This window comes from Bombina bombina, chromosome 2, assembly GCF_027579735.1.
Source record: "Bombina bombina isolate aBomBom1 chromosome 2, aBomBom1.pri, whole genome shotgun sequence".
Taxonomy (NCBI): Eukaryota; Metazoa; Chordata; class Amphibia; order Anura; family Bombinatoridae; genus Bombina; species Bombina bombina.
The window spans coordinates 277,928,622-277,942,946 of NC_069500.1; the positions used below are offsets into that span (position 1 = coordinate 277,928,622).

Sequence of the window (14,325 nt, forward strand, 5' to 3'; positions counted from 1 at the left end):
GCAAAAAATAGACCTAATTTTCGTCCCTTTCGTAAAAACGGGCCAGCCCAAAGTTCTACGTCCTCTAAGCAAGAGGGTAATACTTCTCAAGCCAAGCCAGCTTGGAGACCAATGCAAGGCTGGAACAAGGGAAAGCAGGCCAAGAAACCTGCCACTGCTACCAAGACAGCATGAAATATTGGCCCCCGATCCGGGACCGGATCTGGTGGGGGGCAGACTCTCTCTCTTCGCTCAGGCTTGGGCAAGAGATGTTCTGGATCCTTGGGCGCTAGAAATAGTCTCCCAGGGTTATCTTCTGGAATTCAAGGGACTTCCCCCAAGGGGGAGGTTCCACAGGTCTCAGTTGTCTTCAGACCACATAAAAAGACAGGCGTTCTTACATTGTGTAGAAGACCTGTTAAAAATGGGAGTGATTCATCCTGTTCCATTAAGAGAACAAGGGATGGGGTTCTACTCCAATCTGTTCATAGTTCCCAAAAAAGAGGGAACGTTCAGACCAATCTTAGATCTCAAGATCTTAAACAAGTTTCTCAAGGTTCCATCGTTCAAGATGGAAACCATTCGAACTATTCTTCCTTCCATCCAGGAAGGTCAATTCATGACCACGGTGGATTTAAAGGATGCGTATCTACATATTCCTATCCACAAGGAACATCATCGGTTCCTAAGGTTTGCATTCCTGGACAAGCATTACCAGTTCGTGGCGCTTCCTTTCGGATTAGCCACTGCTCCAAGGATTTTCACAAAGGTACTAGGGTCCCTTCTAGCGGTGCTAAGACCAAGGGGCATTGCAGTAGTACCTTACCTGGACGACATTCTGATTCAAGCGTCGTCCCTTCCTCAAGCAAAGGCTCACACGGACATCGTCCTGGCCTTTCTCAGATCTCACGGCTGGAAAGTGAACGTGGAAAAGAGTTCTCTATCCCCGTCAACAAGGGTTCCCTTCTTGGGAACAATTATAGACTCCTTAGAAATGAGGATTTTTCTAACAGAGGCCAGAAAAACTTCTAGACTCTTGTCGGATACTTCATTCCGTTCCTCTTCCTTCCATAGCTCAGTGCATGGAAGTGATCGGGTTGATGGTAGCGGCAATGGACATAGTTCCTTTTGCGCGCATTCATCTAAGACCATTACAACTGTGCATGCTCAGTCAGTGGAATGGGGACTATACAGACTTGTCTCCAAAGATACAGGTAAATCAGAGGACCAGAGACTCACTCCGTTGGTGGCTGTCCCTGGACAACCTGTCACAAGGGATGACATTCCGCAGACCAGAGTGGGTCATTGTCACGACCGACGCCAGTCTGATGGGCTGGGGCGCGGTCTGGGGATCCCTGAAAGCTCAGGGTCTTTGGTCTCGGGAAGAATCTCTTCTACCGATAAATATTCTGGAACTGAGAGCGATATTCAATGCTCTCAAGGCTTGGCCTCAGCTAGCGAGGACCAAGTTCATACGGTTTCAATCAGACAACATGACGACTGTTGCGTACATCAACCATCAGGGGGGAACAAGGAGTTCCCTAGCGATGGAAGAAGTGACCAAAATCATTCTATGGGCGGAGTCTCACTCCTGCCACCTGTCTGCTATCCACATCCCAGGAGTGGAAAATTGGGAAGCGGATTTTCTGAGTCGTCAGACATTGCATCCGGGGGAGTGGGAACTCCATCCGGAAATCTTTGCCCAAGTCACTCAGCTGTGGGGCATTCCAGACATGGATCTAATGGCCTCTCGTCAGAACTTCAAAGTTCCCTGCTACGGGTCCAGATCCAGGGATCCCAAGGCGGCTCTAGTGGATGCACTAGTAGCACCTTGGACCTTCAAACTAGCTTATGTGTTCCCGCCGTTTCCTCTCATCCCCAGGCTGGTAGCCAGGATCAATCAGGAGAGGGCGTCGGTGATCTTGATAGCTCCTGCGTGGCCACGCAGGACTTGGTATGCAGATCTGGTGAATATGTCATCGGCTCCACCTTGGAAGCTACCTTTGAGACGAGACCTTCTTGTTCAGGGTCCGTTCGAACATCCGAATCTGGTTTCACTCCAGCTGACTGCTTGGAGATTGAACGCTTGATTTTATCGAAGCGAGGATTCTCAGATTCTGTTATCGATACTCTTGTTCAGGCCAGAAAGCCTGTAACTCGAAAGATTTACCACAAGATTTGGAAAAAATATATCTGTTGGTGTGAATCTAAAGGATTCCCTTGGGACAAGGTTAAGATTCCTAGGATTCTATCCTTCCTTCAAGAAGGATTGGAAAAAGGATTATCTGCAAGTTCCCTGAAGGGACAGATTTCCGCCTTGTCGGTGTTACTTCACAAAAAGCTGGCAGCTGTGCCAGATGTTCAAGCCTTTGTTCAGGCTCTGGTTAGAATCAAGCCTGTTTACAAACCTTTGACTCCTCCTTGGAGTCTCAACTTAGTTCTTTCAGTTCTTCAGGGGGTTCCGTTTGAACCCTTGCATTCCGTTGATATTAAATTATTATCTTGGAAAGTTTTGTTTTTGGTTGCAATTTCTTCTGCTAGAAGAGTTTCAGAATTATCTGCTCTGCAGTGTTCTCCTCCTTATCTGGTGTTCCATGCAGATAAGGTGGTTTTGCGTACTAAACCTGGTTTTCTTCCGAAAGTTGTTTCTAACAAAAACATTAACCAGGAGATTATCGTACCTTCTCTGTGTCCGAAACCAGTTTCAAAGAAGGAACGTTTGTTGCACAATTTGGATGTTGTTCGCGCTCTAAAATTCTATTTAGATGCTACAAAGGATTTTAGACAAACATCTTCCTTGTTTGTTGTTTATTCCGGTAAAAGGAGAGGTCAAAAAGCAACTTCTACCTCTCTCTCTTTTTGGATTAAAAGCATCATCAGATTGGCTTACGAGACTGCCGGTCGGCAGCCTCCCGAAAGAATCACAGCTCATTCCACTAGGGCTGTGGCTTCCACATGGGCCTTCAAGAACGAGGCTTCTGTTGATCAGATATGTAGGGCAGCGACTTGGTCTTCACTGCACACTTTTACCAAATTTTACAAGTTTGATACTTTTGCTTCTTCTGAGGCTATTTTTGGGAGAAAGGTTTTGCAAGCCGTGGTGCCTTCCATTTAGGTGACCTGATTTGCTCCCTCCCTTCATCCGTGTCCTAAAGCTTTGGTATTGGTTCCCACAAGTAAGGATGACGCCGTGGACCGGACACACCTATGTTGGAGAAAACAGAATTTATGTTTACCTGATAAATTACTTTCTCCAACGGTGTGTCCGGTCCACGGCCCGCCCTGGTTTTTTTAATCAGGTCTGATATTTTATTTTCTTTAACTACAGTCACCACGGTACCATATGGTTTCTCCTATGCAAATATTCCTCCTTAACGTCGGTCGAATGACTGGGGTAGGCGGAGCCTAGGAGGGATCATGTGACCAGCTTTGCTGGGCTCTTTGCCATTTCCTGTTGGGGAAGAGAATATCCCACAAGTAAGGATGACGCCGTGGACCGGACACACCGTTGGAGAAAGTAATTTATCAGGTAAACATAAATTCTGTTATTTTGTGCTAAGTTGCTTTCTGTATTTAAAAACATGGAAACATTACATTCTTAAACAGGATTGGCTCATGACACAGAGCAACAGATCTTTAAACCCAGAGCTTTTGTTCTTACCTCTGTTCGTTTAATCAGTAGTTCTAATTCTGATATTTGGTTCTTGACTTGGCTTTCTTTACTAATGAGGTAGCTAATGCCCTTTGTAAGCTTTTCCTGTAAGTAGTGAAAAAAAAAAAAAAAAATTAGACACACAGAGCCTAAAAAACAATATTTTTCTTTACAATGGTAAACTTCCTGTAAATCTTTTATAAAGAAGCACATGGCTTTCAGATTTTAGAATAGTAAGTGTTCACTGATTCCCTACATTCCAAAACGCATTTACTATGTTTTACAGTGATTTTAACCTTACATAAAACTAAAATAAAGGAGAAAAAATATAACTGAGAAAGGAGAACTTAAAAAGGACATTAAAGTTACAAAAGAAAATTATCCAATTGTTGCAGCTTCTTAAAACTCACCATAACTCCCAAAATAGAATGGATACAGGACCACTCAAGCTCGTCTAGGCATTGTGGGGGGCAACTTAGAGCACACCCCACCCCTTGATGCTCCATATGCCTATGGTTCAGTCAGTTGATCACAGATACCATGATTATGAGCTCAAAAGAGGGATCCACTTGTCGCACTATAATGCTTATTTTGTGGTTCTAGGGCCCCTTTTATAGCCCATAGAACCGTAAAAGGCATCTAGTATAAAAGACTGCAATTTCTATGGCAAATCCCCTGCTGCTAACTAAAAGTGGCACGAGACACCTCAATTGAAAAACAAAATTTATGCTTACCTGATACATAATTTTCTTTCATAAATAGGATAGTCCATAGGGCTCCATAACATGTGGGATATACTTAACGCCACTAGGAAGCGGCCAAAGAACCCACACAAGAGCTTTAATCCTTTCCACCTTCCATCTCTCCTCAGTTTAACGTATTACAAAGCATACAAAAGGAAACTGGTAGGAATGACAAAAGCAGGGTCTAGAGAGGTGCAAGTTAGAACGGTCGCAAAAAATGGGTGGGGCCCATGGACTATCATCATTCTGAAAGAAAAGAATTTATCTGACAAGCATACATTTTGTTTTCTTTTGTATAATGATTATAGTCCATGGGCCCCATGAAGCTTAGCAGCTGAAGACAAGCTGATTGCAGTAGAGAACCTATTCAATGCTTGTACAGGAACAGCAGAGGATCCAAAAGGAAATGCCTTAATCCCACAGTGGGAGGCTAAAGGACATGTCCCTGCGACCCCTAACAGTAGTTATAGCTGAAATCCCATAGGGAGATACTGCACACAACAGGGTATTCCTTTGTCCCTGTATCACTCAGAGTGCTTGAAGTCTCTTCTTTCTGAATGATACATCCCAGGGTTAATGGGTCTCACATTGGTCTAAGCTCCCATATAAAAATCCATATGCAAGTAGCTTGAACACGTCTATTCTCAACCTACTCCTGAAAGCCAAAACAAAACTGAGGAGAGATGGGAGGTGGGAAGGATTAACGCTAGTGTGGGTTCTTGGCCTCCTCTTAGTGGCGGGAAGTATATCCCACATGTTATGGAGCCCTATGGACTATGGATCATCATTATACGAAAGAAATTAGTAATTTCCTCTTTTATGTGAGGGCTATTGCGTGCATCGAGTTGTAGGCTATCTTTATAGGATAACGCATTTGAAACCACTACCCCCCCCAAACAGTAAATTCATTAGGCAGGTTAGTTTAATTTTTGTGGCAATCTCCAATTGACAGGGATTTCAAAGATGTGTCAAATGAGACATTACATGTCACAGTAACACAGGTTATACAGCAGTTTTAAGTGTATTTACATGTTACTGTAGATTTAAAGGGATACTAACCCCAAAATTTTTCTTTTCCAATTTACTCCTATCCAATTTTTATTCGTTCTCTCGCTGTCTTTATTTAAAAAAGAAATTTAAGCTAAGGAGCCAGGCAATTTTTGGTTCAGACAACTGTACTGCACTTGTTTAATGGTGGCTGACATTTAGCCTCCAATCAGCAAGAACCCCCCAGGTTGTGACCAAAAATGGTCCGGCTTCTAAACTTACATTCTTGCTTTTCAAATAAAGATAGCAAGAGAATGAAAATAAAATAATAGGAGTAAATTAGAAAGTTGCTTAAAACTGCATACGCTATCTGAATCACGAAAGAAAAAATGTGGGTTCAGTGTCCCTTTAAGGGTAATCCTCTGCATCTAACAGGGGTATGCAACCCCGTATTTGAAAACGAAGACTACCCTATTTCAAAATTAGAGATGAGGGGTCATCTGTCCCTCTAACACAAACAAGAGTGGAGACATAAGTTCCATTTCAGCCCCCTCTTCACCAAGTAAAAAAGGTTTTAGACTTTTCTTTTCAGTTTAATATCCCTGTCAAAAGGACTTATCTTATTAGACCCAACTTTCTGAAAATGAACTCACACAGGCGTCCATCTAGTGCACTGGTTTTCAAACCTGTCCTCAGGCCTCCCAAACAGGTCACATTTGGAGGATATCTGAACTAGAGCACAGGTGAAATAATCAGTTGATTAGTAAACATGGTTGTATTACCTGCTCTCATCCAAGGTAATCGTGAAAGTCTTGCCCTGTTGGGGAGATCTGAGGACAGATTTGAAAACCAGTGATCTACTGTAAAATACGTGGCTTTACGGCAAAATACTGTATAGGTAACATGGTTTGCAGACACATGCTGACAACCATCAACAACATGATTCCCATATGAGTTTCCAACCTGGAATCCATAGAATTATGAAAAGAAAAGAAAATGATGCTTACCTGATCATTTCATTTCCATCTGTATGGGAAGAGTCCACATTCCTTACTTGTGGGAAATACTGAACTTGGCCACCAGGAGGAGGCAAAGACACCCCAGCCAAAGGCTTAAATACCTCCCCCACTTCCTCATAACCCCAGTCATTCTGCCAAGGGAACAAAGAACACTAGTAGAAATATCAGGGTGAAAAAGTTGTCAGAAGAAAAAATGTCAAATTTAGGGCCACCCATCGGAGAACACGGACGGGAGCTGTGGACTCTTCCCATACAGATGGAAATGAAATTATCAGGTAAGCATAATTTAAGTTTTCCTTCTTAATATGGGAAGAGTCAACAGCTGCATTCCTTACTTGTGGGAAACATATACCCAAGCTCTAGAGTACACGGAATGCTAACGGGAGGGGGGGAGGAAGAGAGGCGGACCCTAATCTGAGGGCACCACAGCCTGCAAAACCTCTCTCCCGAAGACTGCTTCAGCAGAAGCAAAAACATCAAACTTGTTAAAATTTTGGGAAAAGTATGTAAGGAGAACCAGATAGCCGCCTTACAAATCTAATCGATAGAGGCCTCATTTTTGAAGGCCCAATAGGAAACCACTGCTCTCGTACAATGAGCCGTAATCCTCAGAGGAGGCTTATGTCCCGCCGTTTCTATGCTTAACGGATGACACTCCTCAGACAAAAAGATAAGGAAGTCAAAGAGGCCCTCCGACCCCTATGCTTCCCGGAAAAGAGAACAAAGAAAGGTTTGTCTAACTTTCTTTGTGGCCCAAAGATAGAACATCAAGGCACAAACTACATCCAGAATACGTTGGAAACGTTCCTTCGACGAAGGAGGATTAGGACATAAGAAAGGAACCACAATCTCTTGATTGATGTTGTAAATTAACACAACCTTAGGAAGAAACCTAACTTGGTTCGTAGAACAGCCTTTTCGGCATGAAAAGCCAGATAAGGAGGGATGCATTGCAAGGCAGCAATCACAGATACTCTGCGCGCAGAAGCAATAAGCCAGTAGAAAAGAAACCTTCCAAGACAATTTAATGTCCCCTTCATGCATAGGCTCCAATGGAACCCGTTGCAAAACCTTAAGGACAAGATTTAAACTCCAAGAAGGAGCCTTAGATCTAAACACAGGTCTGATCCCAGCAGAGCCTTAACAAATGGCTGCACATCTGGAAGCTCTGTAAACCTCTTGTGCAGTAACACAGACAGGAGAAGTGATCCGGACAAAACCACCAAGAGTGATTCTCCCGAATGGTTGTCCAGAGAAATCTGTTGAGACAGATCTGAATGATCGGCATTCCACTAGTTAAGGTGAAACCTGGCAAAGGAAATGATGTCCAAGCTGGACACCATGAGACCAATCATCTCCATACACCGAGCCCCAGATGGCCTTAAGGAGATCTGGAGGGCAAGACATGTTGAAGCTAGCTTGCAACATCTCTGGTCTGTTAGAAATATTCTCATGTCTATGGAGACTATTATAGTACCCAAGAATTCTACCCTGGTACCTGATACAAGAGAACTCTCTCTAGAGTATCTGCCATCCATGGGACTGAAGAAGGCAGGAGATATTCCAAATGGTCCACTCTTCGAAAAATCTCTTTAGCTAGACCAAACGGAAGGGCAATAAACTGGAAGTGCTGGTCCAGGAATGCAAACCTTAGGAGCTGGAAGTGGTCCTTGAGGATTGGTAAGTGAAGGGAGCATCCTTCAGATCTATCGTGGTCATGAATTACCACTCAAACGAGGGGAAGAAAGGACCTTATTGTTTCCATCTTAAACGAGGGGGAAATTTAAAAACCTGCTTAAGCAACTTTAGACAGTTAGTGTAGATGTACAAAAAGATTGAAAAGTATTAGAAATGTGCTTACCATGTTTTTTTAATTTTTTATAGGATATTCAGAAATTTAACCATAATGACACAGAGCACCACTAGGATCACAGTGGAGGAATATTGAGCACATATCTGGCTTTTTTTTTTTTTATCTTTTTTCATCAATTTTGTGTACATAATTTTTGTTTTTGTTCACTATAGTTTTCATTTTTTGCACTTTTGGAAGTTTTTTATTCATTTTTGGTATTTTTCATTTTTTATATTTTCCACTTCATTACATTCATCACAATTTGGATTGATTCATTTGACATTTGGACACTTTTTGGACACTTCCACTTTATATTGGACACGGTTTCACACGGCAAATATCAATTTCACATCAGTCCAACATTATGGATCCATAATTGGTATACCAATCTCAGCTTTTAAAATCTCCATTTTAAATTGTACTTTTGTGAATTTTGCCCAAACTGTATTATTATATCATTTTAAATTGTACTTTGTGAGTTCTGACTATACTGTATTATTATAATATCGCCCCAATGTATTAAACAACATTTACTACATTTATGTATATTAAGGATTAATATATCCTAATCCGTGATTTTGAATCCTTTCAACACCTCAGCCTATTCAGGCGCTTTATACATCCAACTATTTTCTAAGCACTTTATGTCCAGAATTGGAGGGAAGTTCCCTCCTTAGGGACCACGAAAGGTTTGAATAGTATCTCAAACCTCTCACTGCAATAGGCACCGGGACAATAACTCCTAGAGGACAGATCCCGCACACCCCCCAGAAAGGCTTCCCTCCTTTCTGGTCAGGAAGACAGGAGGAATCTGCCCTTGGGTGGCTGAGACTTAAAACCTATCTTTTAACCCTGAGTTATGACCTCCAGGACCCATGGATCCTGCACGTCCCTGAACCAAGCGACTGAAAACAGCAACATACTGCTCCCTACACAATCCAGAAGAGGATCGGGGACCGCCCATTCATGCCGACGTCGCCTCGGCGGGCTTCTTGCTTTGCTTGGATTTATTCCAGGACTGAGCCAGCTTTTAAGAGCTCTTGGTTCTCGCTTAGCAAAGGACTACTGACATGGGCTTTATCAGAACGAAAAGAACAAAAATTGTCCCTTAGATTAGTTCATATACTCTTGCGGTAGGAGGGCACCCTTGCTCCCTGAGACCAAGGAGATAATTAAGTCCAGGCATGGACCAGACAAAATTATTCCCTTAAAGGGAGGGAAGAAGTCTAGACTTAGAAGTCATATATGCAGACCATGACTCCAGCCAGAACCCGAAGGTTCTAACATAAAAAGCTGAAGCCATAGCATTCAAGCGAATAAACTGCCTAATAGCAGCACAGATAAAAGAATTGACAACCCTCAAGGCCATAAATCTTTTCTGAGTAACGTCGAAGGGACCCTCCACCCCGATAAATCCTATAAGGAGTCACGCCTGAAGGTAGTTTCTCCAGTAACCGTGGCAACAGCCACCACCAGTTGAAACAAATATCCTGTATATTGAAACATCCTTCTTAAGAGAGTTTTCATCTTTTATCCATGGGCCCTTCAAATGAACTATCGTCAAGCGGGATAGTAGTACGTTTAGCAAGGATGAAGATAACACCATCCCATTTAGGGACGGAACCTCACAACTCCATTGAGAGTCCAGGACCGGGGACAATTTGTTAAAGGGAGAAGAGGGGGGAAAGGAATCCAATCCTGTCCCATTCATTCATAATAATGTTTGCCATCTAACAGGAGCAGGGAAGGATAAGGTACCACCCTGTCCTCAAACTCTATCCAATTTAGGAATTAAAGGTTCATCAGGCATTTTGGCCTCTGGGACCTCTGAATTCGTCAAAAACTTCCTTTAGAAGAAAGAGCAAATTCCTAAACTAAAGTCTGGTTCCTCCACAGCCGGAGGTTTAGAGGCAGCAGACTACGACCCAGAATGTTCATACTCTGAAGTCTCAGAAAGAACTTCATCCTTGGATAACTCTCAGTTAAATCCAATTAATTATCCGATGTACTCTGGGAAGGAGTGACCCCGCTGTCTAAACTGCGCAGTAACGTCTGGTGAAAAAAGGCTCCCTCCAGATGGAGGATTAGCAATGCTACGGAAAAATTGCATGTGTAGAGATATAAAAATGTAGGGTACACACCTCACTGGACGACAGCTCCTCAGGAGGTGGATGGCTCCATGGTACCAAACATGTTTGATATTATCACATTATCAAGGCATATGGAACATAATTGAGAGGGCGGAACTAAGGCCTCCTCACCATATAAAACAAGAATTAGGAATAGAGGGCATGCCCTCTAAAGTAACAGAATCCTCCAGTGACAAAAGGCAAAGAATGACTGGGGTTATGAGGAAGTGGGGGAGGTATTTAAGCCTTTGGCTGGGGTGTCTTTGCCTCCTCCTGGTGGCCAGGTTCAGTATTTCCCACAAGGAATGCAGCTGTGGACTCTTCCCATATTAAGATGGAAAACAAAATTATGCTTACTAGATTATTTAATTTCCTTCTGTATAAGGAGAGTCCCCGGCTTCATTCCTTACTGTTGGGAAATACTGAACCTGGCCACCAGGAGGCGGCAAAGACACCCCAGCCAAAGGCTTAAATACCTCCCCCACTTCCCCTATCCCCCAGTTATTCTGTTGAGGGAACAAGGAACAATAGGAGAAATATTAGGGTATAAAAAGGTGCCAGAAGAAAAACAATTTAGGGGGCCAACCATCGGAGAAACACAGACGGGAGCCATGCACTCTCCTTATACAGAAGGAAATGAATATAATAACATAATAATTTATGTTATTATTATTATCGGTTATTTATGTTTTCCTTCTTAATATAAGGAGAGTCCACGGCTTCATTCCTTACTATTGGGAAACATACCTAAGCTCTAGAGGACACTGAAAGTGACACTAAACCCACATTTTTTTATTTTGTGATTCAGATAGAGCATGCAATTTTAAAGCAACTTTCTAATTTACTCCTATTATCAAATACTCTTCATTCTCTTGGTATCTTTATTTGAAAATCAAGAAGAAAGTTTAGATGTTGTCCCATTTTTGGTGAACAACCTAGGTTGCTCTTGCTGATTGGTGGATAAATTCACCCACCAATAAACAAGTGCTGTCCAGCATCTGAACCAAAAAAATAGCTTAGATGCCTTTTTCAAATAAAAATAGCAAGAGAACGAAAAAACATAATTTATGCTTACCTGATAAATTTATTTCTCTTGTAGTGTAGTCAGTCCACGGGTCATCCATTACTTATGGAATATATCTCTTCCCCAACAGGAAGTTGCAAGAGGATCACCAAAGCAGAGCTGCTATATAGCTCCTCCCCTCACATGTCATATTCAGTCATTCGACCAAAACCAGACGAGAAAGGAGAAACCATAGGGTGCAATGGTGACTGGAGTAATTAAAATTTAGATCTGCCTTAAAGACAGGGCGGGCCGTGGACTGACTACACTACAAGAGAAATAAATTTATCACGTAAGCATAAATTATGTTTTCTCTTGTTAAGTGTAGTCAGTCCACGGGTCATCCATTACTTATGGAATACCAATACCAAAGCTAAAGTACACGGATGAAGGGAGGGACAAGGCAGGAACTTTAAACGGAAGGAACCACTGCCTGAAGCACCTTTCTCCCAAAAATAGCCTCCGAAGAAGCAAAAGTGTCAAATTTGTAAAATTTTGAAAAAGTGTGAAGTGAAGACCAAGTTGCAGCCTTGCAAATCTGTTCAACAGAGGCCTCATTTTTAAAGGCCCAGGTGGAAGCCACAGCTCTAGTAGAATGAGCTGTAATCCTTTCAGGAGGCTGCTGTCCAGCAGTCTCATAGGCTAAACGTATTATGCTACGAAGCCAAAAAGAGAGAGAGGTAGCCGAAGCCTTTTGACCTCTCCTCTGTCCAGAGTAAACGACAAACAGGGAAGAAGTTTGACGAAAATCTTTAGTTGCCTGCAAATAGAACTTCAGGGCCACGGACTATGTCCAGATTATGCAAAAGTCGTTCCTTCTTTGAAGAAGGGTTAGGACACAATGATGGAACAACAATCTCTTGATTGATATTCCTGTTAGTAACTACCTTAGGCAAGAACCCAGGTTTAGTACGCAGAACTACCTTGTCTGAATGAAAAATCAGATAAGGAGGATCACAATGTAAGGCAGATAACTCAGACTCTTCGAGCAGAGGAAATAGCCATCAAAAACAGAACTTTCCAGGATAACAGTTTGATATCAATGGAATGAAGGGGTTCAAATGGAACGCCTTGAAGAACGTTAAGAACTAAGTTTAAGCTCCACGGCGGAGCAACAGTCTTAAACACAGGCTTAATCCTAGCTAAAGCCTGACAAAAAGCCTGAACGTCTGGAACTTCTGCCAGACGTTTTTTTAGAAGAATAGACAGAGCAGAAATCTGTCCCTTTAACGAACTAGCAGATAAGCCCTTTTCTAAACCCTCTTGTAGAAAAGACAATATCCTAGGAATCCTAACCTTACTCCATGAGTAACTCTTGGATTCGCACCAATATAAATATTTACGCCATATCTTATGGTAAATTCTTCTGGTAACAGGTTTCCTAGCCTGTATTAAGGTATCAATAACCGACTCCGAGAAGCCACGCTTTGATAGTATCAAGCGTTCAATCTCCATGCAGAGAAATTAGATTTGGATGGTTGAAAGGACCCTGAATTAGAAGGTCCTGTCTCAGAGGCAGAGACCATGGTGGACAGGACGACATGTCCACTAGGTCTGCATATCAGGTCCTGCGTGGGCACGCAGGCGCTATCAGAATCACCGATGCTCTCTCCTGTTTGATCTTGGCAATCAATCGAGGAAGCATCGGAAATGGTGGAAACACATAAGCCATGTTGAAGACCCAAGGGGCTGTCAGAGCATCTATCAGTACCGCTCCCGGGTCCCTGGACCTGGATCCTTAACAAGGAAGCTTGGCGTTCTGGCGAGACGCCATGAGATCCAGATCTGGTTTGCCCCAACGATGAATCAGTTGAGCGAAGACCTCCGGATGAAGTTCCCACTCCCCCGGATGAAAAGTCTGGCGACTTAGAAAATCCGCCTCCCAGTTCTCCACGCCTGGGATGTAAATCGCTGACAGGTGGCAAGAGTGAGACTCTGCCCAGCGAATTATCTTTGAGACTTCCAACATCGCTAGGAAACTTCTGGTTCCCCCTTGATGGTTGATGTAAGCCACAGTCGTGATGTTGTCCGACTGAAATCTGATGAACCTGAGAGTTGCTAACTGAGGCCAAGCTAGAAGAGCATTGAATATTGCTTTTAACTCCAGAATATTTATTGGGAGGAGTTTCTCCTCCTGAGTCCATAATCCCTGAGCCTTCAGGGAATTCCAGACTGCGCCCCAACCTAGAAGGCTGGCGTCTGTCGTTACAATCGTCCAATCTGGCCTGCGAAAGGTCATCCCCTTGGACAGATGGGGCAGAGAAAGCCACCAAAGAAGAGAATCTCTGGTCTCTTGATCCAGTTTTAGCAGGGGGGACAAATCTGAGTAAACCCCATTCCACTGACTTAGCATGCACAATTGCAGCGGTCTGAGATGCAGGCGCGCAAATGGTACTATGTCCATTGCCGCTACCATTAAGCCGATTACTTCCATGCACTGAGCTACTGACGGGTGTGGAATGGAATGAAGGACACGGCAAGCATTTAGAAGTTTTGATAACCTGGCCTCCGTCAGGTAAATTTTCATCTCTACAGAATCTATAAGAGTCCCTAGGAAGGGAACCTTTGTAAGTGGTAATAGAGAACTCTTTCCCACGTTCACCTTCCACCCTTGCGACCTCAGAAATGCCAGAACTATCTCTGTATGAGATTTGGCAGTTTGAAAACTTGACGCTTGTATCAGAATGTCGTCTAGGTACGGAGTCACCGCTATGCCTCGCGGTCTTAGTACCGCCAGAAGTGAGCCCAGAACCTTTGTAAAGATTCTTGGAGCCGTAGCTAATCCGAAGGGAAGAGCTACAAACTGGTAATGCCTGTCTAGGAAGGCAAATCTTGGGTACCGATAATGATCCTTGTGAATTGGTATGTGAAGGTAGGAATCCTTTAAGTCCACTGTGGTCA

The 14,325-nt window shown here is 43.1% G+C and overlaps 1 protein-coding gene across 2 annotated transcripts in view; it reads right to left on the minus strand.

Moving 5' to 3' along the window:
- The window catches only part of TRIM36 (tripartite motif containing 36), a 367,128-nt gene that overhangs the window by 97,774 nt on the left and 255,029 nt on the right, over nucleotides 1-14,325 (minus strand). For both annotated transcript variants that reach the window (XM_053701564.1, XM_053701563.1), the window contains one exon: nucleotides 3,641-3,736. In XM_053701564.1, coding sequence (XP_053557539.1) covers nucleotides 3,641-3,736 — 96 coding nt within the window. The remainder of the gene's footprint in view (nucleotides 1-3,640; nucleotides 3,737-14,325) is intronic.